At 38.7% G+C, this 26,842-nt stretch overlaps 1 protein-coding gene across 6 annotated transcripts in view; it reads left to right on the top strand.

Annotated features, from left to right (window-relative positions):
* The window catches only part of rptor (regulatory associated protein of MTOR complex 1), a 142,422-nt gene that overhangs the window by 63,395 nt on the left and 52,185 nt on the right, over nucleotides 1-26,842 (top strand). For 4 of the 6 annotated variants that reach the window (XM_023333675.1, XM_023333676.1, XM_023333674.1 and 1 more), the window contains exons 9-17: nucleotides 7,885-7,985; nucleotides 10,880-11,024; nucleotides 17,740-17,815; nucleotides 19,408-19,476; nucleotides 19,679-19,780; nucleotides 23,429-23,512; nucleotides 24,511-24,621; nucleotides 25,492-25,566; nucleotides 25,695-25,760. In XM_023333675.1, the coding sequence (XP_023189443.1) occupies nucleotides 7,885-7,985; nucleotides 10,880-11,024; nucleotides 17,740-17,815; nucleotides 19,408-19,476; nucleotides 19,679-19,780; nucleotides 23,429-23,512; nucleotides 24,511-24,621; nucleotides 25,492-25,566; nucleotides 25,695-25,760 (829 nt within the window). The remainder of the gene's footprint in view (nucleotides 1-7,884; nucleotides 7,986-10,879; nucleotides 11,025-17,739; nucleotides 17,816-19,407; nucleotides 19,477-19,678; nucleotides 19,781-23,428; nucleotides 23,513-24,510; nucleotides 24,622-25,491; nucleotides 25,567-25,694; nucleotides 25,761-26,842) is intronic. The other 2 variants (XM_023333677.1, XM_023333679.1) reach the window with 1 other exon arrangement.

Raw genomic sequence — 26,842 nt, 5'->3', positions numbered from 1 at the left:
CTAAATATTATATTTCTTACCACAGTGAAAACACAAATAAGTATTTACAACCAGATACTTTCTTTTATTGGCATTTTGTGTGATAGAGCAACACAAAATGGTGCACAGAGATCACCAACTTTCTGCTGAACTCTTAGCTATAGATCTTTAAATTTCATGTGGCCTTCAGATTAGGGAACAGGAGGTGGTCTGTGCAGGAGGAAACGGTGTTAAGAACATCACTACTTGACTTGAAAGCAGGGGAGCAATGTTCTACAGTATGGAGTTATCAAGCATGCTTCTCTGTCTGGCAGAGAAGCATGCTTTTCCAGAGGACAAGTGTTTTCCAGAGGACAACACTTGCCTGCATTGTGTCGTATTAAGTTTGGTGCAGAATGAGTTATATTGTGGGGCATATTTTTGTGGGTCGGCCCCTTTGTTGCAGTGAAAGAAACTCTTATGCTACATTCACAAAGCAGGTATTAATGGTCAATTTTTATTTTTTTTTTGCTGAAATCTGTTAGTGATGCAATGGCAGTGAGACTTTGGTGTGAATTGTTTATAACCCCAAAGAGACCTGCGTGTGCAGAAGAACAATGACGTCACAGCAGTGCACTCTTTATAGAAGTAATAATAGATGGGGCCGTCTGTGGATCAACATTAGAGTTATTCAGCAATAGGCCAACAGTATTTTCTCAAGATCATAAGAAGACAGAGGAAGCTAATAAAAAGAAAGAACTACTAATAGAAATGGCCTTTTGTGGAGCATTGACAGCAACTTGCATAGAGAAGTCTGTTTGTATGCAATGTTCAACCAGAAGTGGTGGGATTGTGATGTGATCTGCTTCACTTCTGCATTAATAAAACATTTCAACCATTGTCTGGATTCTTTGGGTGCAGAATTATGATGCTTGTCAGTGACATAAAAGTCTGCTAAGATGGACATGAACATTCAGACTGCAGATGAAAACAATCGGACATGTATTCAATTCAGTGCCGCATATGAGATTTTTGGGGGGGCATCTGAGTGGTGTGAAAGATTGGAATTGGGCCATTCAGTCTGTTGTGAGAAAATCAGATTTGGGTAGTCCTTGCATGGTATTTGAACACAACCTTAATGTTACACCATTAAGAGAGATTTTGGGTAAGTTCAGGCTTCCAACTTTGTGGAAACAGTTTGGGGGTCGTCTCGTACTCTTCCAAGATGACTGCTCACCAGTGTACAATTGGAGGTTTATAAAAATATGGATTAGTTTGGTGTCAAAGAAGTTTATTGGCCTGCCTGACTTGGTAGAGCACCTGTGAAGTAAATTAGATCAGTCCCTCTTTTCCAGAATTGGTGTATGATCTTACAAATGCCTTCTGGAAAATGGTTAAGAAGTCTGATAAACACAACCCTAAATATTGTGGAAAGCCTTCAGAGAAGAATTAAAACTGCCAAGGGTGCAGTGACAACATATCAAACCTTATAGAGAGAGCGATGTCACTCCTGTTTACATGTTTGAAGGTAGACAAGTGAATGTTTGGTAGAGATTTGTGTTTTAAAAAGTTGCATAATTACATATTATGATGATGTTATTATGGGCTTGCTCATTTAAGAATTAATTTTCTTACTACTTTAATTACTGAGCCTTACTTATCGGATTATCCACCTCATAATAATGTTGGACTTGATCATATTGCAGAAACTATCTTCTAGAAATATCAGTGCATTTACACACAGCTGCATACTTAGGTATTCCTGAATGTAAAATAAATAGGACATTTCTCCCTTTTTTCCAAACTATTAATGAGAATTATTCATAATTCAAACATGTATTTTTCCAAGCTTTTTCTCGCTCGTCTGAGATCTTTCCTTTTAGTTTTCTTCTGATGTTATTTGTACACATCGTCATTGCTTCTTTTCATCTCCTCTCAAACACGACCACTCTCCAGTTGATGGATGTTGTGCAGAAAATGCTGTAGTGCAGAAGAACTGCAGTTGAATGACTCCCAAAGGCAGGATGGGAACCTGCTAGAGAAGGGATGAGCACCTTTGAACAAGTAAAACAGTTTTTCACTCGTATATTCTTTCTTCTCAACCATTCTGACATTAGTTGGTGGATTTTGATGACACTGAAGCTCTCCCTTTATGCTTTGCGCTCTCATGTCCTTTTTATCTTCCATCTCCTGTCTCCTCTGGATCATCCTGTGGACTACAGGAACAATAACATTTGACCTGGTGGCTGTAAGAACAGTTCAAACACCCACAAATGTTACACTGACTTATGTCAGCGTATTTGTTTTTAATTCTTATCGTATATATTTTGTTGTCTTCCCCTATTTAACCATGAATAAACACTTTAACCTCATACACAGCTTTTGACTCACTGTGCCTGTTAAAAGTAGAGTTTTCTTGAGAATTTGGGGAAAAGTTATGACAATTGTAAGGGCCCCTGACTGACAGCATAGCTACCAGTGACGGCAGATAAACGATTTTCCTGCAATAATATGTTGTTTCTCCACCATTAGCACATTTAGCAGTGAGTGAATGAAGTTGATTGACAGCACTAAGGCCCTCCTCCTGGTCCTGATTGGTTGTTTTGGCCGGAATGTTGCATTACTGTAGCCAGCAATAGTAATTCAGGGAGAAGGTGGAGGAGATTGATTGTTTTCACAGATTATCTGTCTCATAAGAAACTGTCATGACATGGTGACAGCTTTAACAAATATGGAGAAAACATATTTTTTATTAAAGTTACGTACTGCAGCTTCAATAAAATGCAACTACATAGCATTTTTTGAGAAGTCTGGATTGCTTTATGTGTATTTTGCATGTTACTGTTCACTGTTGCTCGTGGGGAGAGACATTTCAGTAATCTAAAACTAATAGAAAAAATTTAAGCAATCTACTTGCATACTGTATGTGGACTGTTCCATGTAAAATTCATGAGCAGTGAATATTGTGCTAGTTATCAGTATTGGACCAAAGAAAGCAAGGCAGTTTCAAGCCTTTAAAATTGTGACGCTTTTGATTGGTCAGATCGACTCAAAAAATTGTAACAGCAGCTGAGTGGGGGGGCCCAATTAAATTTTTTGTCAGGGGGCCCAAGATTCCTGACGGCACCCCTGAATATATATATGTGTGTGTGTGTATATGTAATTAATTTTTGTAGAAGGGTTTCTAACTTGTCTGTCTTGAAGTCTCAGCAGTGTGGGACCACTGTGGCTGAAATGTGCTGTTTTGGTTGATTGCATGTCCTATGTGTTGCACCGGGGGTTTAAATGTTGAGTCAGCCAATATCCACCTTAGTTAAATAATGGATATCCTCAGAGCTCATAAAAGAAAAATGGGACCAAGCTCATCTCACCTGAACTCTCTAGAGTTGTGCCAGCTCTTTGATTAAAGCTGAACCTCAAAATCAAACAGGAAACGAAAACACTTCATTACTTGACTTAATCATAATCCAGATAATCTGATGTTTCCACACCAGAGTGAGGATCCTTTAATGTGATACTTAATATTCACCTCCTATACCTTTTTGTAGGTTTTGACTCATTTTGTTGATTGTTTTGACTTTCTTTCCCTCAATTTTATCTCTAATCAATGAGCCTATTTCTGTAAATTGTGGCAGATGTAGATGGGTTAATGTTTTATTTAAGAATACTGGACGGATTTTTAATTATGACCACAACAACAGTGAATATTTACAGTACAGTAAAATGATAAAAAGATTTTAAATGATAATGAATGTAGTCATTCACTGGTTCTAACCAGACTTAGTTGCTTGGATCTTTCTTTTCTAAATGTCTTTGAAGGATCATTTTGGACTTTGACTTCACATTCTTTGCCATTTGATGATTGCTTAAATCCAAACTGCAGATTGGTTCACTGGTAGTTTTGTTCTTGCATTTTTACCACAAGAACAATCTTTGTCAAGTCTATGTGCACGCAGTTGTGTGGCTACTGTGTTGTGGCAACCCCATGGAGGAAAGTGGTGAAAGGATGACAGACAGACACCTCCTTAAAAACTCAGCTGTTGCTGCCTCCACTGTCACACAACTTCCTAAAAACAAACTTGAACCCCCTGCTTGGAAAACTGGTTGAACTCACACTAAGTGAGTTCAAACGTTTTACGTAAAGTTTGGAAATTTACACCTGATTACGTCACTGGCTTAAAGACAAAGAGACTAGGCAGCTTGTTTCTGCAGTACGTATCATGTAATTGGTAGATCAAACAACTTTTTCCCTCTTCCATTTTCCGTATTGTTCTTATTCAACACCAGTCTGAGCATGGCTAAGCAGCCAGCCGTTACACTCAGCGTCAACTCATTTTGCTCACCTTTAAAGGTTACACGTGGATAGAAATGGCCTTAAACACTCATCGCATTTGTTACAAACATTTTGTTGTGAAACAAATTCAGTAACATGGCAACTTTGAATAGTCGCATGTTGTTGATTTGTTTATTAATTTGATCATTCTTCGGTTCTCACTCCATCTGTGCACCCTTCTGTCTCCTTTCTTCCCACGTTCATCCAACTCACATTCTGGTTGGATCCAGTCACAGGAGCCTTTTTACATAATGGAGTCACGAAGCACAGGGCATGTGGATTTTACCTGCTCACCCCCTCTCACTCGTCTCAAAGGGGGGTGTTGAAGCAACTGATGTGGGATGATCCATATTAAGTCTTTCCCTGTGCCTTTCACTATAAGACGTTTCATCTTATAGTGAAAGATATCAGATGAAGCAGGTACTGAAGTACCTGCTGTACTTTAGAAATTAGCAGGTTTCTGATATCCAACTCTGTGTTTCGGGAATCATGTCTGTTATAGCTCTGTTTTCAATGCAGCGGAAATGCTGTATTGATCCGGTAATGAAATATTTCTTTCATTTGCTATTTTGTCAAGAACAAGCCATTCCCTCAAGGTGGCAGAGATATTTGTATATTTTTCTAGGAGCTTGTTCCTCCTTTGTGCAGAGCTTTCTGAGCTTGTTTACATCCAGTGTCTTATATACTGATGTATTTATAAACTCGAGTGTCACGTGATCTACAGTACCTTCAGAATCATGAGCCACCAGTATCAACTCTTTCAAATTATAGGGAATAAACCTGTCGCCTTGACGAGGGGCTGATATGAGATCACTGCCTTTTGAGATGATTAACGATGATTTATATCTTCAACAGACTCATGGTCCACAAAAACATTAAAAAAGATGACTACTTTGTTTAATTTTTAAGCTTTTTAATCCAGAATCAACATGATATTCATGCTGTCAATGCAACCTTTTAAATGTGAACTTTGACTTCAGTGTATTTAATATATGTTGCAAAAATTAATAAATTTAAAAACAGAATCTTTGTTAGCTCCTTTTAATTTTTAGCCGGTGTTTGTCACTTAATCTATATGAATATTCTGGTGAGAGCTTTTAAAGGTCTAAATATCTTATTAAACAGTATGTGAGAGCTGTGTTGCAACTCATAGTTCACTTTTACTGTTTGAATCAAAGCAAAAAAACTCAAAGTTCAAATCAGTATTTTAATATCAAACATCTGTCTAAGGTGACACCTCACATTCACATCTTCATTTCAAGGCCATGGTCTCTTGCACCTTTTAAGGTCAATGCCTTTTTGTTCCCCACTAGATGCATCATAAAGAACTTCTAAAAAGTTTTAAAGGGTCAAAATAATGTCAGCACTTTCTTTGTTGTACTCTTTCATTTATTTGGAACTGGAGACACTCTCATAGATGTGAAACCAGAGCATTGGTGGAAACTAAATTGGGGCAATAAATCCTAACTTAATGTGGAGAGCAAGAGATGGACAAAACTTACCCAAACTTTGATTGATGGCACAAGCCTCAACATCTCAGAGGGCTTTCTTACCAATTCAGTGATTCATCTGTTTCTTCACCCATCCACCACTTGCCTCTCTTTTTTCCACCCTCAAATGTAATACAGAGAATAATCAGTGAGGATGGGAACTGCTGAGTGTTCATCCTGACTGCTGACTTTTCAAACACCTTTGGCAGGCACTCAAAGTGCTCAGGAGTTGGCCGGCCCTCATCGTTATACAGAGGGCCTGTAGTGCCAGGAGCCTTACAGCTGCTATTATTTGTCACTTAGAGGTAGAAATTGAGGGCTTGGGTCAAAAAAAGTTCAGCCTCGTTGCACATTTATACAAACTTGGGTGGAGGGTGATAAATGACTTGAGATGTAATGTATTATTGAGAAAGGGAAAGTGAGTATGCTTGTGCTCCAGTGTGGAATCTAATGATGATGATAAATGTTTGGAAATGACAGTTTGTGGCAAAAATCTGGATGGAAACAGTTAAAGATTGTACATTTGATATTAAGATTTTATGCTAAACCTACAGAACTTAGTTTTTTGTTTGGTGAAGTGACTGATTCACTATTCTCAGACTGTCACCTTTAACAGGGAGTAAAAATGGACTCACACAACCACAAATATTTAAATCATTTAAAGGGAAATGAGAAATTCATATATAAAAATTACATTTTGCATATTGACAAATTCTCTTTTTTTGATGGCGAAAACCCAGAATCCTAGTAAGAAGAGGAGGTTACAAACTTGATGTCAGCTTTTATTGACAAGTTATCAATCAAGTTGTATTTCTTTTCATCTTGGTTCTTTTAGATCTGAAAGATACCAACAAGAAAACTGATGAAGAACTTCATAGCTTCTTTTTTTCGTAATGTTTGTTGCTTTCTTCAGTACAAATAGCAGTTGCATTTACAAAAATCTGTCATCTTGTTAAGATTGAAGATTTTTTTAATTTAATTGTTTGTGTTGGGACTTTTAGAGAAGAAATTGCTGGCGAGCTTTGGATCATTGTCCTAATTTTTAATCCAACTGTACGTAAACCTAAGGTCTGCAGGTGATCACACTACCACCACTGTGCTTAACTGTTAAGTAGGATGTTTCTTTTCTGAAACTTTTTGTTTTAAACCAGATTTAACAATGTTCATACTTTTTCCCCTTAAAAGTCTCATGATGTCATGTTGCCCAGTCTCTTGTTTTTTAATACAAAAAACAAGAGAGGTCAAACTTTATTGCTGCAATAAAGTCTGACCTTAACTGTGACACATAAGGTCTGTAGGGGGCCTTTACTGACCTCTTGGATGAGTCATTGATTCACATATGGATTAATTTTCCTGAACCGGCCACTCATGGGAAAGTTCATCTCTGTTCCCTGTTTTCTCCCTTAATGGATAGTGGCTTTTGCTGTTGCTCATGGAGATCTCAAGAGCTTAGAAATTGACTTTTTTCCTACTTCATGTTGAGATATTTTTTTGATGGATACTAAAACTGAACCAGGTTATCAGTCTTTGACGTTAAAATTAGATTGATATGAAAATTCAACAAGAAAAGGAAAAAAAAATAAAACAGGAGAAATCTAGGGGAAAAAAGTTTTTAAAATTGATTCATGTCTAATCTTATAGCATCTTATGACGTTAGAGAAGGTGTTACCAGGATCAGCAGTAGATGGCCACCTGTGTAAATATTTTACTACTGAGAGACCTTGTCAAGTCAAATCAGAACACAGATTTGTTTTCATGCAGCCCACTTTGTAAAGACATCCTAGCTGACATTGCTGCAATACAGCTGCCTCTTAAAACATTTTATCTTGTAGATCTCAAACATGATCAAAGAGAGGCTTGACTTACTTTGTGTTTGTTCCTGGTGTCAGTCTGATCTCAGCCTACAGCGGCTCTGAGGCACAAAAACACATGAATATTCAGCTGCTAATCTCTGAGTAAGAAACTTGGTGCTTTCGAATGTTAATTTCTTCACATGGTGTTGTAATAGTGCAGAACAGTTGCTCCTTTTTTGCTCTGAGTAAACCCTGTGACATGCGGTGTGCGCGGCTGACACGATGCCATCTGTGTTGTGTTGTGTTGCAGGATCCCTGGCAGGCTCAACGACAGACGCACGCCCCTCGGAGAGCTCAACTGGATCTTCACTGCCATCACCGACACAATCGCGTGGAACGTGCTGCCCAGAGGTGAGTCTCTTCGTCACAAGAGCCTCCTCCTCGTCAGGAAAATCTATTTATTTGCATCCTCACAAGTATGTGAAAGCAACAAAATATATATCACAAGAAAGGAAGCTGGTCAAAATAACAAATTTTGCTGGACGATAAATTGCCCCAGAAGTTATAGCGATAAACGATAATATTGTTGCTTTGAGACCATTTTAAAGTAATGTAATGGTAATGTAATGGTAATGCATAATAATGCACAAAATAAGTAAACAAAACCACAGAAACAACAAATAAAATGAATTATGAAGTCTCTGTAAGCAAAACCGTCCTTCGATAAAGTCTTGTTGAGAACAAAGCATCAGACTGAAGACTTCTTTGTCGTCCAGGTTTTGGTAGGAAGAGAAAAGCCATAGATTATGCAAACAGAAATTATTGAGCTTGCTTTAATTTATCATGTGATTGATTTTTTGTGTTTTGACAGGCCTACATTAATGTGTTTGAATAGTGTTTTTATAGGAATACAAAAAATTTTAAATTAAAATTTTAAATTTCACCACGCTCAAAAATAAAGCAACATATTGTGTTTCTCTAGTGATTTACAGCTACACTGGCTCAGAGATTTCTGAGCAGATTCTGATTTCTCTTTTTTTCTGGCTGAATTAAAGATTTGTCTGCCTTCACAAAATGTTTACTGTAGCTCTTAAGTGACCCCAGTTAAAAAGTTTTAATTTCCTTCTTTTCTTCCTTTGTTCCTTCCATCTTTACTTCCTTCCTTCTTTTAGAATCAAAATTAGAAGTTTTAAACTTCTCAGATCATCTCAGTTCAGTCAAAAGATTTGCAATGCTACAAGTATTCACAGGAAGCTGCATCAATTTGCATCAAATCTGGTGAAAGATTGAGCATCTTGAGGGTCCTCTGCAGGGATGCTCCAACTGTCTCCTCTCTTCTATTTTACATCATAAGAACAACCCCCGCTGTGCGGTACACATGTAAACAGCAACAGTCAAGTAATCCAAAAACCAAATGATCTGCACTTTCTCTGCTGTGCTAATTGAAAAAACAAAGCTTTAAAAGGAATTTCTAGTAATCCTTTAGTGTGCTGATTTGTTATAGGCACACTAACCAGCCGTCAGAATTAGGAAAATAAGCTTCTTTTTAAAAGATTTTGCTGTTACAAGCTAAAATTAATGTTTGAAAGCACTCAGTGGAGGTGTTGGGGCAGGAAGATGAGCTTGCAAAGACATCAGAGGCATACTAAAATCTTTCTTTAAACATATCTGGGCAGTGATGAAAAATAAAGCGTCCCGCGTGGCTCAGCTCTCAGGGAGTCCAAAGTGGGGCACCTAAAATAAAAAGCAGCGATGTCTAGGCATCAGCAGTACTATGAGAGCATCAGAACATCCCCAGTGACTGAAATCATGCCGCTTTTGATATAAAATGCCAGAAGCGCAGTTTGTGCAGGTCAGCTCTTCAAATTGAGATTAATTGTGTTTAGAGTTCCCCGCACTATAGTTGAGGATATCACTTGAGCCGGGGTTTGGCATACGACACACCTGACTGCAACTACCCATTTCTCACATGCTTGCCCTGATGAAAACGCTGGCGCACACACTCATTGTTATGACATGCCTCTAGATTGTGTATTCCTTGATTTCCCTCCTGTTTCATGTATTCAACACACGTCCTCTCAGTCACACATTCAAATTCCCACGCGACAAACTGTGTCCCGGTTAGAATAGCATTGTGACAATGCTGATGTCTGCCAAAGCCTTTTAAAGCCTCGGGGCTCCGCTGTTAATGAAGCTGCCCACATCAGAGAGATTTCATGTAATGAAGGCACTTCATATACCTTATCCAAATCACGCACGCACACACACACACACACACACACATACTGAGACTTCTGCAGCCTGTCACCAACAACATGCTCATTGTCCCTTAGGAAATATGTCCAAAAAGTAACCGTAAAATCATAATCACCAGCCAGAAACGGTGGAAAGGAAGTGGCCCGACTTTGTCAAAGTTGAGCTAAACTAGTGGATTCTTAATGTGTTGAAGACTTTGAGATTGACATGTTATAAGAATTTCAGACACAGTTCAAACCAGAGATTTGCATACACTGTATAACAGTATAAAATAATCTTTTCTTGGTTTATTTTAGTTAGGAAAACCAATATTATTTCTGTTTGCTAAATGACAGAAAAGGAAAGAGCAGGAACTCCTTAAAGAGATAGAGGCCCAAATTCAAGGTGTTGGATTACAAAGCCAATTTTCTTTTATGTCATATTTGATATATACAGTTTTTTTTTTAAAAAAACTGAAGATAACATAGTTACTTGATTGTGCTATAAAATGGCACTTTATGTCTGTAAAATACATAACTGTGCCCTGTTAAAAGAATTCACTCTCCCGCTCTTCTGGCATTCAGCTAGTAGAAATAATTTTCATGATCCTATCTGACCAAAAACAGGACCAGTTTAGTGTGATTTAATGTCGGACTGAGGGGAAAAAAAATTGTGTCTTTTAATAAAATGTAAATGTCTGGTTTTAACTGTATATTGCAACATCGTGTCTGTCACCTCATCTTCTTTCTGTAGAGCAAATGTGCCCAGACACTGCAAGCCTTCCAGATCCACCATCCTATTTGACTAAGCTACAAGAAGAGGACACGATTAAGGACACAACTTACTGAAAATAAGCATTTCTCTGTCTTTTACATACTGGAAGCAAACCCCCAAACCAGATGATTGTTTTTCCAAATTTAGTCACTTTGGCTCAATAGACTCTGTTCATTCACATATAAAGTGCCCCATTTTCTTTTATTCTTACATGTAGGTTAATATAATTCGTTTTTTGCCCTTCTTCTATCTGCAGAATAATATATAATTTCTATTTTCTCCATCCCCAACTTCAGATCTGTTCCAGAAGTTGTTTCGTCAGGACTTGCTGGTGGCCAGCTTGTTTCGCAATTTCCTGCTTGCAGAGAGGATAATGAGGTCGTACAACTGTACACCAGTCAGCAGCCCCCGTCTGCCTCCCACATACATGCACGCCATGTGGTAAGACACGCTCACAAGCAGAGCTCAGGTTACATGAACACGCAGATGCACAGATGTCTGTGGCTTTGCAAAGCTGGACGTTAGAGGAAAGACAGGAGTCACCCTCAAGGCCTGGCTGTTAACTCAGACAGAAAGCAATTAAAGGATGAGAAGAGTTTCTAAGAGACATATTCTTTATTAGGAAACAGCATTATCCTCTTTATGTAATGGTATGTATATTTAATGAATGAACATTTTAAAAAATCAACTGGGAAATTAGAGGTGGATTCAAACAGTGAAACATGCCTGGAAGCTAATTTGTGTCAGTGTGAAGGGATTTCTAACTGAAAGAAAACTGCTTCCTTACAATGATTTCCTTTTTTTAGGTTTGGTTGGTTTGCGACTCTCCATTGAAACGGCTTGTACATGCAAGAAATCGCTCAAAAACATCTCGACAGTCAGAGTTTGATAGATGCCTCCCAGAAGTTGTTTCAGCCAAAGGGTTTAAAACTAGCTATTTGAGGGTGTCCTAACTTTATCCTCACATGGAAAGCACATTTTGTTAATGTCTTTTGTTGATTAAAAGAAGATTATTTGATGTTGTTTAATCTCAGTTAAATTTATTTCTACCAGCAATAAATAAAATGTGAAAAATATCTTGATCAAGAGTTTAATATTTAATGGGGTGTTTCCTGTCTGGCCATTCCCTTCCTACCCAATTCCACTCGATATTCATCTCCCTTTAATGCTCTGTCTAGGATTTCTCCCATTGAGCTTGATTTTTCCAGTTGAATTTCAACCTGGACAATCAGTGAACACAAGGAGGAGTTGTGAAAGATGATATCAATCTTCTGCCCTGTTTTTGAATTATTGTCTTACTATACAGGGTTGTAGTTTGGCATTGGCAGCACAGGAAGTGAATGAAGCCATTCAGTCCGTGTTGGCCATGCTCAAAAATATTGAGCAAATAAAGTTGGAGCAAGAGGAATGTTTAAGACATTTTATTGCTGATGGAGATGTTGTGGCCCTGCTCCCCGTGGGGTTGATTACAGCACATTCAATTTCTGGTGAACTTCATAGTGCAGCTTCATTCATGATTGAGCTGACCTATTACATACATCACTTCCAGGGACTTCCTGTTATTTTTATATGAATACCTGTTTTCCTAGCTGAACTCTAAAGGCAATTATAACCCATGTACAAACACATAATGTGAATGATGAAGGTGAACCATTAAGAGGGGAGCTTGTGGTTGTTTTATGAAACCGTGATCCCAAATAGGCTTTAGTCACAGGAAAGTTGCTGCTTTTACATTTCTTTTTGTTCCTGACTCAAGAAAATCCAGGTGAGCTAAAAAATCAATAGCTTCTCTGGTACATTTTGTTATTTTGTTTTTCCAGTGATACAACAGATGCTTTATGTGTCCTCAAATATACAACAGGTTGCTCCCCTGTCTCTCATTTACAGTCATGGCTCTATAAGCAAACCGAAGATAAACACAGCATTCTGGAGCTGCTCTGAATATAGATTACATGTAAGCAATATAAATGCTTGAGTCACTTTCACACCTTCCTTAAATAAGTATTGGTGTGGAAGCCTGAGCCAACATGTGGAGGTGTTTTTATATGTTTCTGCCTTTGAACATATGCAAACTCTTCATGTATTATTTTCTTTACACCCTTTTTTTTTCTCATGTTGACTGTTGCCTGTGTTGCTGTCAGCAGTGAGCTCAGTGTTTTATAGCGGTGAAAATTACTACCAGTACAGTCACAGTAACTGGAAACAGAACAGGAGTGGTTGACAAGAAACGTCTTACTTAGTTTAAGGTTTTTAATATCAGAAAAAAATTACATATTATTCTGTTTTAATATTTATTTAAGAGGCTTAGCCAGAATGCTCTGCAGTCTATTAGAACTATGAGAACATTTTGTTGATAAGCTGCTTTTTGCAGGAGAAAGTTGTAGTTACTGTTCTCTGTTGGATCTTAAGCACCTCTCACATCTTTGTGGAGGAATTTTGGCAAACTCATTCTTCCAAATCGCCTCAGTTTAATGAAGCTTGTAGAGATCTGTTGAGGTTTTGCCACACAGGTTGCGATTTTGACGTTGGCTTGACCGTTGCAATACACTAGTCGCTTTTGTTTTCTGTTGCTGCTTTGTTGAGGAGCAATTTGTGTTGCATGAAGATCTTTCTGCCACTAGTGGCTGTTATTTACAGTAGATTACGTATGAAGTAGGCAGAGAAAACTTGGTGGTGTGTTTGTGATTGTGTGATGTGTTGTGGTGGCTGGTTTTCTATTTTTAATAAATTTGCAAAAATCTCAAACTTTTTTCCATATTGTCATTTGCGTGTTGAATTTTGTGGAAGATTAATTTAATACAACTTGTAATAAGGTTGTAGCATGACAAGATGTGGAAAAAGTGAAGCACTTTGAGTCCTTTACGGATACATAATTGAACATAATATAATTGGACTCTATAGGGTTCATTAGTTATTTAATGCATTTATGAGATATTTATCTTAAATTAATGCTTTACAAGTAAAGTGTTCATATTTTGTGAAATAGACAGATGGGAAAAATATGGACTTTTGAAAGAGAAAATAGGAACAGTGTTTTAACATCAAGCACATCCAAAATCAATGGAATACAAGATGTGACTATTGAATCACTCAAGTGCTCTTTTTAACAAACTACACAATATGCAAAAAACGAGAAATGTGTTCCCTGTCCTTGAGCTGTAAGAACATCTTTACACTATTCTGTTCCTGCATCTCTGGCTGGATGTTATTGCAGCTTCTTCTTGACAGATTGGGTCAGAACTTTTGTTTGGTCTTGTGTTCAACAACAATGATATACAAATACCTCAGCACTTGCGTTTTTGTGAAGTATGAACTGTTCAGACCAAAAAGAAAATTATTCACATTTTTTTCACGTCAAATAAAAGAATCCATATCTGTTTTTATGGGTTATGTGTAGACCTTATGGGAGCACATATAAGCACATTTGAACAATCTCCAGAACAATACTCAAGTTGTTATTACAGATCATTAAAATAGAAAAAGAGTTTTTAATCAAAAACTACTAATGCACTTTGTTTTTTAAATTATTTGAATTAAACACAGTTATTATATTTTCTGAAGATGTTTCACCTCTTTAAAAAATCCAAAAGGTTTCTTCAGTCAGGAAATAATGTGATTATTTACTGCTTAATGAGACAAACGCTGAGTTGAAATAAACCCCATTTCCATTTGTCCACCATGTTTTCTCATTAACATACGTGTTTGTACACAAAGGCCTGCTGTTGTCCGATTCCTCTTTTGCACAATATAAAAGCCATTATCTAATCATCCATCTTCCTTTAGTTACACAAACATCTCTCCATCACTTTTTTTCCTTTGCATCGTCTTCTAAAAATGCCTCTTTCTGCTTCTCCCACTCATTATCTGGCTGGCGTTGGCAAAGCCTCCAGGAGAGGCTCGTTGTGTAACCACCTGGCATCTCTCCCTGTAACAAATACTGCTCTTTACTCCTTGAGCATGCTGTAGTCTTTCTTTCTCGCTTGTTCATCCCTATTAGTTTAGATTGCGGGTACTTTTCAGTGTTTGCGGCCCAACAAATTGGGATTTCACAACAGCACATGCAATATTAAGCAGGATAGAGTAACGACTGAGCAGTGCTTTAGGAGTCTAGGAAACCAAACTGTGAGGGCAATAAAGAGAGTAAGTGTTGGAGATAAAAGGCAAGCAGGAAAATAAAAGTTTGGGCCAGCATGGACTGGACCGGAAAGGATGGAGAGGAGGGAATAAGTACTTTTAAGGGCTTGCTGATTCATGTTAGTGCCAAAACACAAACTGCTATTGTTATTCAAATGGGGCAGAACAGGGCAGGGCAAATAAGCCTGAGGCTGATTACTCCCTTGCCAGCCATTTAATTGCCAGTAGTGTATGTCTGTTTTATATCGGTGCATGTTGTTTCACCACTCTCTGCAGCCAACCAGAGAAAAGAGCTTAGTCAGCCGCCAAATGCTCCCCTACACAGCTTTCCCTTCATTTCACACTCAACACTCATGATCTCTGGAGATGAGTCACTTCTACGGCCTTGTGAGCGGGTTAACCAGGCCATAATAATCTTGGAGCAGCCTCCATCCTGAGAGTACGTTCTTGCAGATAATATGGTACTTTCTGGTTGTTTATATGCCGACGGGTTGCATAAAAGCCATCAGTGATGGACTCGTGAGCTGGCAATTTCCCAGTCACAAGTTATGAAACCAGAATGTAGTGTTTTCAAATCTGATTTGTTAAAGGAGTTGAGTTGTTGCTTTAATTTTCTGTTATTTTTATTTTAGTCAACTATAACAATGATACTGAGAAACAAAAACAGAAAGAGTAGTTGGACACTGAGGTTTCTTCATCCTTTTTTAGATATATTTTTATCATGTAACTGTTTGAGATGATTTACCAAATTTAACACTTGAGAATAACCCAAGTGTGCATAAACACTCTGTGTATTGTGATGCCATCATCTGAACTAGATTTAAATTCAGTATTTTTCAGCCCAGGCCCAATCATTGTGAGCCTAATTAGATCTAGATTCTTTACAGCTAACACTGTATGTGGCTGCAAATTGCTACTTGATGTACAGCATCTCCTCTTAGGAATGCAATCAGCTTTTTACTGTGAAGATTTTTACCACAGGGCTAATTCTTTGTGCTGCTGCTAGTGACAAAAAAAAAAAAAAAAAACAATAGCCTTAATCAAGCTACCTTTATATGTTTCTATGTTGCACATTCATCAGTGAGTCCATTACATGTTCTGCACTGTGCTGTCAACCAGGAGTGCAACTCTATTATATCACTCTGGAATAATGGGAAAAGCCATTTGAGCAGGAGAAAGAGTCTCAGACAGAGTGAACTCTGCGTCATTCATTCAGCTTCACATTACATCGCTGTGCATCAACTGGGAACATGAATCAACCTCTAACTCATGCTAACTGCGAGGAAAAAGCCCCATCGAGGCTCTGAGTTCAATTTTCTGCAAGAAAAAGAAGCTGGAAAGTGGAGGTTAGAGGAGACGGGCTGAAAGGGAGAAAAGAGAAGCTGTGATAAGGTTTGATGTGGATTGCATAACCCCATGAATTAAAAATGACCATGGGAGAAGAGCTGGTGTTTAGAAGGGGGATTAAAGGCTCCTCACTGCCCTCTCCAGGACCCGTTGAAGGAAATCTCAGGAGTTGCAGGCGCTTCGAGAACAATGCAGGGGAGGCAATCTGATCTGAGAGAAATGGATTTGTACGCTGGTGTTAAAAACTCGACCATAGACCTGGTGTTGACCTGCACTTGTGTACAAACTGAAAATCAATTTAGCTGTGTTATGTGACAAGACACAACCAAAGCAAATGAAATACATTTTGATTCATACATATATAAGTGGACCTGGGCGAAAGATTGAATTCCCAACGAACCTACCAGAAGGTGGTCTAAAGAGCGGCTCGATTTGGTTTGGTTTTTTATTTCAGGGGGACAAAACAATCTTAGCACCCAAGAAATTGCGTTTAAAATAAATACAGTATTTGTAATTAATGTTTTTCAGCTCAGTTCTCAAGTTTCAGATACATTAATAATTGTTCATAAGTGCATTATTTGCTACCTATTTAGTAGGAACATCAGCTTGGCAACACTAGAAAAACTATTTGTATAACAAAGCTTATTACAATACGATAGTGCAGACACCTACATATGTGATAAATAATACATGATACATAAGACATAACAGAACTGTCTCTTTGGAATTAAATGCCTGAAACATTCCTGAAGTATCTGTCAGAAGAACGGTACACTGTCAGCAGCAACACTCAAGTAGGCTGTGGCAGTAAAACAATCCTTAATTTTATCAAGCTATTATTTCCCACTCTATGACACCAGCAGCAGCTTGAACTGTTGAAATGAGGCAGGATAGCTCCACGGTTTTGTGTTTATGCCAAAATGAAACCCAGCCATCTAAATCTTGCAGCTGCAATTGTTTTCATTGAAAATTCAGTTTCTTGTGCTTTCAGAGTTGACTCACTTCTCCTTTCTTCTTTGTCTGTCTTCTCCTTTCCAATGCTTCTGAACTTCAGCAAGCCGTGTAGATGTCTAAAAACATTGAGTTGCTACCATGCAGTTGGCTGATTTACTGTCTGTTTTATTGACCAGTTGAATAAGATGTAGCAAATAGTGTATTTATTCAAATAAAATGTACTGGGAAAAAGTGCCACTATTGATTTGTTATCATACTTCTATGATATTGCTACATTTGAACTGTACGGTTTTCTTGAACTTGAACTATTGATTTCTTTATTCAATGAGAGACAACTAGATGAATTTAAAGTTTGAATATGTGATAGATTTATTTGTAATATTTTCTTTTAAAAAAAACACTCTGTTTTATTAGTAAGAATTTCACAACTATCCATTCATTACAAGCATCTTCTTTTCACTGTTGTCTTCTTTTCTTGTAATTACAAATATGAATAATGCCACAAATGCAAACATCCATAAACACTTCTGTATTTTCATAATTGGTAGTGTTACTATTGTTCTAATTACTTTGTATTGTCAACATTTGATTAATTGTTGTAACAATACATTTGTGAATTTAAAACTTAACTTTTTTGTATTATTACCTGACTTGTGTTGTTTTTGAAGATCAGATGATGTAATTCTAATGTGGTTTGTGTCTCCGTGTTTCATCCCTGCAGGCAAGCCTGGGACTTGGCCGTGGACATCTGCCTCTCTCAGCTGCCTACCATCATCGAGGAGGGCACCGCCTTCAGAGTGAGTGTGTGTGTCCGCGCGCGTGTGTATGTTGTTGAGGGATAGACCGGGACTCTGACACTTTAAAAACGCGGACAAATCCTTTTAGCTGTGTTTTTATAAGTAACGACGGGAATGTTAGAGATAACAGGATGCCATCTTTGATAGATGGCTTCTGTCCGCCGCTGATGTCCAGGAACACCAAACAGTTCTCGTTTGCTCTGCAGCTTTTCCTCCATCAGCACCACCACCATCTCTGATAATTACTCATACTCACACATTCCCAGTGGATAATATTGTAAAATGTCAGGTCTTATAACTCAAGTATGAGTGTCAAATAAAAAACGGTTTTCTGAAACCACTGGCCCTGCACTTTCAGCCACTGGTGTGTTTATTGTTATATTTACTGACACGGCAGGGGACTCTGATAGAGATGCTGAGTTCAATGAAAACAAGCTGCAAGAGGCTTATTGAACTGATGATGGGCTCATATATCTCGATCAACTCTTTGTTTTTTTTTTGTTTTTTTTATGCATGAGCCGACTTGATCCTCTGATTTGTAGTTAGATCAGTCGCAACCTGTACTTTGTAATGGAAACTGTTCAGGAGACTTTAGCACTTTAATCTTGGGCTTTTTTCCTGTCCACCTTGCCCTCGGAGGTGGGCTTCTTCTCCATCGCTCCCCTGGGGGCAGTTTCCTTTCCACACTTACCCTAGCACTCAGGCTGAAAACACTTACCAGCATCATAATTGAGCCCCGGAGGACCTTTAAAGAAGATCTTCCCCCTCTGTGTTGAATTCAGGAGTCTTTAAGATCTTTCTGGTGCTCTTCAGCTATACACATTACTTTCTGAGGCTTTCGTAAAATTGATGAAAAGAAAAGTGGCGTGGAAAAGTGTTTGCCCCCTTCCTGGTTTCTTACGTTTTTGCATGTTTGTCATACTTCAGCATTTCAGAACATCAAACCAAAATTAAATATTAGTCAAAGACAAAACAAGTAAACACAAAATGTAGCTTTTTAATGAGCATGTTTTTTAATAAGGGAAGAAAATCCAAACCTACATGGAGCTGTGTGAACAACTGCAATAAAGCATTTGTGATAACCTTCAGTGAATCTTTTACAGCTGTAGAGGAATTTTCTCCACTCATCCTTGCAGATTTGTTCTAATTCAGCCACGTTGGAGGGTTTTTGAGCAAAAAATACCTTTTTAAGGTCAAGCCACAGCATCTCATTTGGATCTCTGCTGGTCTGTGAGGTTGGAAGGGCTCCTTGCCAGTACCCTAATCTTGGCTCCATTCTCAGGCAACAAGTGTGAAATTGCTGTTCTGGGACATTAAATATTCCTGTTAATGAAGCTTTTCTTTTTTTCATCAGCAGGATGAAAAAAAGTAAAATTAGTAATTAGTAATTTTCTAAGCGCAGATTATCTACCCAGCATGCTTTACATTTCTCAAAACAATGAATAAGGTCAAAGTTTGGTGCCTTTTTTTTTTCCTGCTGTGATTATTTATAAATTAACCCATCCATCCAGTTCAGTGCTGTCATTTCCCTCCTCAAGATCTATTACCGTACCCAAACATGGCATGATTCCTGCTGTAATTTCACCTCACAGCATGATCAAATAACGTGGGGCGAGCAGCCAATCAGGTGGCCTGCCACGGCAGCAGAGACCACAGAGACGGTAAGCTGATCATGATCGATCGGGATTTATGTTGTTGCTGCAGTGCAGTGTCACCTCTCAGCTCATTATGTTGGGCCTTTTTATGAAATGATGAGCTAGTTGCTGCAGACTGGCGGTGCGTGTGTGTGTGTGTAAGAGAGAAGAAAATTCAGCGCAGTAAAAGCTCTAATATCTTTGTTACTTCTGCTGCTTGTGTCCACAGCACAGTCCGTTCTTTGCAGAGCAGCTCACGGCGTTTCAGGTCTGGTTGACCATGGGTGTGGAGAACAGAAATCCTCCTGAGCAGCTCCCCATAGTGCTGCAGGTACACACACACAGGCACCCCTGCACACCTTCTTATAATCAGTGTTTTCTGTATGCATGATGCGTAGATCATTAACCCAGAAATGATCTACGCAAAGCCTGGTGATTGGAGAATATAGCATATTAAAAACATGAACATCGAAGTCAAGCATAGATTCAATATTTGCTTTAGTATGTTATACTATAACTACAAGAAGTGAAACTGATCAGTAGGATTTTTTCATTATTTCTGTGGGAAGAAAGTATGATAATTTATTCATTTTGCAATTATTAGTGAGAAGATGCCATTCTGTCTTCCTCTCACTCTTTCCTTTTGTCCTATATTTATCTTATGACTCACATCTACTTATATTTAATAGATAAGGATATTTGCACTGCTTTCTGCAGTTTGTCTTTTGGCTGCCAGATTTTCTTTTTTAAAATATGTTGATAATTGGCACTAATGCATTGATGGCTCACTCAAAAGTGCTAAACAAGGGTTCTAGAAAATAATTAGAAATGGTATCATAGATGGTACTCTGACATCCTGTAGAAATTTAATAAAACACTCAGCTTTACTCTTCTGATACAAAACAATATTATTGCTAATTCCACAGTGTAAAAACTGCATGTCTTCCCTTTTTTTTTAAAAAAAGAAACAAAAAAAATCACATTAGCATTAAAAACACAGCACCGGATGAGAGAAAATCAAGATTTTTTTGCCTGACTAATGAGTTTTTGGTCATTTTTACACGCACACCAAGCAGCTGCTTAAACTGACTACCGCTACATAAAGTGCTGCTGTCGATTTTACCTGATACCTAAAGCCATCAGTGTTGCAGATTGCACAGAAAAGGCTTTATTCTCCATTATGAAGCAATAGCATCTTGATTAAACTCACAAATCACCTGCCAGAATTGTACCGGTAGCCGGGAATATTACTGCTACAGGGACTACTTCTTATGCTGAGATCTCGCTCTTCTCCAAGGCTTAATTTATTATAATTTATTACACCAGGCGTTCCTTTTTACCACATCTTTTACCTCAGAAGTGTGAAAATCCTTCTTGGAAGTTCAGTTCAGGACTTTCAGGCTAATTTCCTTTATTACAGCCCTACAGCTACACCTACTTCTGTGGCCGCTCCTGTGTCTGGTAGAGATGGTAAATTTGTTGGGGGGGGGGGGGGGGGCTGCAGTCTGATGCTTCGCTCTCGTCCTTCCACCTCCACCGCCATCTTCCCCGCAGGGTGGTACAGTGGCGGCGTTGCATTATATCACAGCGTAGTAGCTGCATGAAGCTGTCCGTGCTGAATGGTAATTTCCTGCTGAGTCAGCGCTCTGCGAGCAGCAGCACATCCATACAGCGGGGCCCGTCGGGACCCGTTAAAAGCCAGGAAAAAGGCGCCATGATTGAAGAGCACGTGGATGCTGTGTGTATGCGTGTGCATGTGTGTGTGTTTGTTTGGAAACAACAGGGAAACAGCTGCAGTAGCCGTTCAATTTGTGCAACTTTATGCGATTGAACACCATGATTGGAAAAAAAATATATGTGTACGTATTACTGGATGATCCTGTATGTTTAAACACACTGTTACAGGAGGATGAAGACTGGCATTTCCTTAGAGCGCTTATGATTTGATGCCAAATATATTCAGGCACCATTTGAAGGATGAAAGATTAACAAGAAACAAGAAAAGCAGAGTAATCCATCAATAATGGTCTTTAGCAAAATGAGCAACAACTCATCTAGAGCAGGTTTGAGATGCTGTGCTGCGTTGTCTTGACAACAGCTATTTCATCTAAAAAGGATTAGCAGATTGTGCGAAGGGATTACAGCATTTAAAAATCGCAGTGCTACGGTAACAGAGGCGTTTAAGCCTTTTTGTTCCTCCACACGCTGCTGTAGCTATTAAACAACATATTCACCTCACACAGAGCGTACGTTTTCATACCTGAACATTTTCTTACATTACAACCACAAATGTAAGTCATTAGGATTTAATGTGAGAGACCAACACAAAGCATGATTGCGAAATGAAACGAAAAGCATACAGAGTTTTCAACAATACTAGCCTTTAACTAGGCCATTCTAACATCTGCATATGCTTTGAAAACGATGGAGTTGCCGCTCAGGCTGTATGTTCAGGGTTGTCGTCATCTAACAGGTTTTCTTTTAGGATTGTACTCTTATTCGTCTTTATCCATTTTCCCCTCAACTCTGACAAACTTCACTGGCTTTACTGGAAAAAAAGCCCATCCCCACAGCATCATGCTTGCACCACTGTGTTTCACTGTGGATTTTCTGCCACACACAGCATTTTGCATGTGCCTATTATATTGCTTATGGCATATTTGTAATGGCTTCCTGATTACAGTCGCTTTATTTTTGACACTCCCAGAAACACCAAAATTTGTGGCCTGTGCTTCTAAAAGTTGTCCTGTCTGCAGCTATGTCCACCTGAGCTGGGGTTCCCTGCAGCTCCTCCAGAGGTAAACAGTGGTGATTCCACTGCTTCTCAAACTAATGCTTTCCTTGCCCTTACTCATTTTATTTACTAATTTAGTGACTTTGGAAAATAATTAGTGGCATCAGATTTTATTTAGAAGAATCAGTATGTGCTATTTTTTCAGATTTGACACAACGTGAAAAAGTTTGGGGGGTGTGAATATTTTTACGAGGCACTGCAACATGACGTGCATCGGTGCTCAGACACAGGAGAACAGGAGGCAGCGCTTACTCACTGCTTGCGAATCAGAGTGAGGTGAAGATATTGCAGCGGTAAAAACACACTCACGTTCTCTGTTATGTTGCAGTGTTGATCTGGGAGTTTATTTCCATTCCTTCCAGGCCTTCTGCTCTATGAATAATGCACACCAAATGTAGTCGGCGATGGTGAGAATGAAAGAAAGATATGGATTTAGTTGGATTGCGCTCATACCAGCAGAGGTTTGGGTCGGGTTGTTGCCCCGTGGCTTTTCTGCGGCGCCTACGTCACGTAAAAACACACGAGCACGGACGTTCCCACGCTCCTCCTCAGAGCTGGAGGCAGACGTGCTGCGGTCTTCCCCCAGCCTCCTCCTGTTTCTGCGGTCACGCTTACAGGTCGATGTCCCCCCGAGGATTCTGTTCATGCGTCGTGTGTAGGAGGAGATGCTTGTGTGAGTCTGCGGTCCTCCATATGCTTGTTCCCACACACACTGTGAAAGTCACATGGAGATGCTCCGGCGTCCTGCCTTCACACAGATTTTAATGCTGCATTGCATAGTCTATGCAAACACAAGCATTTATGTATTTTTAGCATCTGCCATATGCATCCTATAAATAATCCTGTGTGGCTACAACAGCTTTCTAAATTATTCCCAGTTGGCATCGGTATTTTATTATATGAACGCAGGTAAGTTAAAGCGCCCACTCAGATGATGTCATACTTCGATACCTCTGTAAGCATCCAAATAAAATGGCAGCCAAGAGGACACACCCATCTGCCCACGCCGGCATGCCCACACACTCAGTAATGGTTCTGGTTCTAGTAGTGGTGGGAGCACCACCTGTTCCAATCCACCTTCTCTGCCATATTCCCTGCTGCTCTTCCTCTTCCTTTAATCTCAGACTTCCCTCCGGTTTTGTAGGCAAACCCAGATTACCTCTGATCTGTTTTCCTACCTTTCAGGTTCTCCTGAGTCAAGTGCATCGGCTGAGGGCTCTGGACCTGCTTGGACGGTTCCTGGATTTGGGACCCTGGGCCGTCAGTCTGGTTCGTTCGCTTCTTTTATATCGGTTTGACACTGCTAAGTGAATTCGGACATAGTTAAACCCTGAATGTCAAAGGTAGTTTATACAATTTGAAACCATAAAAATATGTTTCACCATAGTAATAACTGCATAATTTTTAAATCTATCAAAATGGTTTGAAAGATTTAAACAACAGTGCAATAAAACATACACAAACTCTGCACAGTCAAATAATTATCGAAGCTCACGAATTAAACGTGATCTTCAGATGAAATAAAACCAAAATATGCGATCAGCTCACGTGGTTTACAAAGAACACTTTGGTAATATTGACCACATATTAAGAATTAATCTAAAAAAATCCCCTCCGTGCTGTTTTCCCTTAATAAATGTAATCATACAGTTGAAACCAGATATTTCACCAAGTAAAAATATTTTTTTATCTTGCTGTCTGACCTTAAGTCAGATCAAGCTCTTGTTTCAGGTCAATTAGAATGACCAAAATTATATCTATTTGTTAAATGCTAGAAAACTTTGCGAGAACATTTTTTAGAGATTTGGTTTTTTTTTGTAAATTTATTGATTTCAGAAGTTCACATACATTTGGCCAGTTTCAGGAAATAATGTTTTTTAAGCTTTATGATTTGGGTCAAACCTTCTGGGTTTCCTTCCACAAGCTTCTCACAATACTTTACTGGAGTTCTGGTCCTTTCCTCCTGACAGAACCTTTGTAACTGAATCCATTTGGTCTTTTCAGGCCTTTTCAGTCCTACCAATAGTTTCTCCATACGATTGAGATTATGGCTCTGTGGTCTGTCCCAACCTCTATTTTTTTTAATTTTTCAAAAATATATATATATAAAGGAGCATTGTAGAAAGTGATAAACAGCATCTCAACACTTACATCAGGGCCAGTCTGCTGCCTGATTCAGCTTTACTCTATCCTCACACCTGTTTGCTGAGATGCCACATGACTTTGCCCTGTAAGCACCGATGCTGTGTTGTTTCGGGACCTTGCAGGCCCTGTCCGTTGGGATCTTCCCATATGTGTTAAAGCTGCTCCAGAGTTCAGCCAGGGAGCTGCGGCCGCTGCTGGTGTTCATCTGGGCCAAAATCCTTGCTGTGGATAGTGTAAGTAATGCTAAACAATGAGTTTAACAAGAAACGCACAGATGGTAAACATCTGTGTGTTTCTTTCCTGTTTCCTGTTTTTTCCTGTTTCATTTAAAACCTCATAGAATGGGCACTTAAACATTAATGTAATCAAAACACTTGGAATTTGTCGAAATTTAAACTAAAAGGTTCAGGGTTGCATTAATATGTTTGTTTTATAAATTAATCACCATTTTGATTGTGAAGTAAACCTATAGTGTAATTTTCTCACAAATTAGACATTAGAGAGTTAAACTGTGAGCATTCAGCTGAAGCATTTTTCTTCTTCATATCAGTGACATTCTCACAATCTCACTCTGGCTAAGGAAAACATTACAGAAATGGATGGAGAGAGGCTTAAAGTGCTTTTCCTCATTTTTTTCCTTTTACTTAAGAGTAACAGTAATTGTCAAAACTGTGGGGATAAAGTGCACCTCCTAAACAATGTTGTTGTTAAAGGATTTGGAGATGACGAGTTGTGCCAATAAATAAAACTCAAATTCAAAGGCCTTATAAAGTCTTACAAATTTATCAAAATATATGTTAAATAACAAACATGCAGCCATGTTTAAGAGCTGAAGCGTCAGCTTTTTTTTTTGTTAATTTTAGTTAGAAATGGTGAAAATCTGGCAACAGTTGTTGCTTATTACTGTTGTACTACCTAATATTTTGTTTTTGAGGAAAATTTGAAGACAACCGTTCTTTTCAACTGATTCTGATTTAATAATAGTATTCACTCGTGACTCAGTCTGTTCCGGGAAAAAGAGAAAAAAGCAACACATTATAATACGTAATTGTTACTCTGAATGAAGAGTGAAGCCTCTCAACTCCTGCTCTCCATCTTCACAGTCATGTCAAGCTGACCTTGTGAAAGACAACGGACACAAGTATTTCCTGTCTGTATTAGCTGACAGTTACATGCCTGTAAGTATCAGCCGCCGTCGCTGGTAAAAAGTGTTTCATGCGATTGTTTCTGCTTAAGTTGATGCGAAGCTGTTTAAATATTAATAGCTTACTGTGAGAGGGTTGAGAAATGTTTTCCTCTATTTCAGGCGGAACATCGTACCATGGCCGTTTTCATTTTGGCTGTCATCGTCAACAACTACAACACAGGCCAGGTACAGAACCGGTTTGAATTTGTGTGTGTGGCTCCGAGTGGATCGTCAGAAGGCCAGAGGGAGCACAAGGCAAATTATTAATTTACTCCTCTCGCCAGGAAACGAGGTCTTCTCAGAGCCAGCTGTCATCTCTGTCGACTGTTGTATATTTCCAGTAGATATTGGTTATGTGACAGTTTTGTCAGCAGCAGTTACTTCTGCAGCCTCTGTTTCTGCCCCAGCCACCTATGTGGTGACACTTTATCTCCAAAAGAGTCACTTCCGTCGGCCCCCGGCCTCCTGCGTGCAATCCCAGAAGCCTTTTATGTCTGCTGCTCATCAAATACCCAGCGGGGCAGCGTAGGGATAATGTAACTCACCATTCCACCCAGACACGCAAACAATTCCTAAGAAAATATTTGTAATATTTCTGTCTAGTTATGGTTGTTATTTGTGTCTTTTATTCCCACTCATGTGCCTGTTTCTGATATTACATTTTATAAAAGTGACAAATCAGAAAACCTGTGCCTGTTGTCAGGCTCAGAAACACCAATCCTTCATGTATATTTCTCTGTAAACTGAGCACTCCCACATCTCCTGCTGGTTTCTGTAAATAATAGATGATTGTGACATTACAGAGACACTCTCTCCCTGCTTTTCCACTTCAGTTTCCTGTTTATTTCTTATGTTAAACAACGCCATTCATTGCTTTGGATTTAAAGCTGAGAATGTGCCACACAGCAATCACAATGTTGACAAACGTATTTGAAGCTTTTATTCATAATAGTCAACAGGTTGCTGATTTAAAATATGAGATTGACCAGGCAATGAACTAAAATGGGTCTCATTTTGATCATGAGTGCAACAATAAAGGAAAAATATATATTTTATGTCACCAGGGGCAACCAAACTTTCAACCTATTTGCCCAAAAATGGCATATTTCTATTTTATTTAATATTATCACTGCTCACAAATAATGTGATTGATTTTAGTCATAATTAAGTTGTTAAAAATGCAACAAAAAAGTTACTTCTCTGCAATATCTACCAGTTGTAGTTACTTTTTCTCTCTTTATTGGGAAGGTTTACAGAAAATAATATTT

The sequence above is a fragment of the Xiphophorus maculatus genome, chromosome 5 (assembly GCF_002775205.1).
Source record: "Xiphophorus maculatus strain JP 163 A chromosome 5, X_maculatus-5.0-male, whole genome shotgun sequence".
NCBI classification, from domain to species: domain Eukaryota; kingdom Metazoa; phylum Chordata; class Actinopteri; order Cyprinodontiformes; family Poeciliidae; genus Xiphophorus; species Xiphophorus maculatus.
The sequence above is the reverse complement of the archived record's forward strand: the minus strand, read 5'-3'. Positions and strand labels throughout refer to the sequence as shown.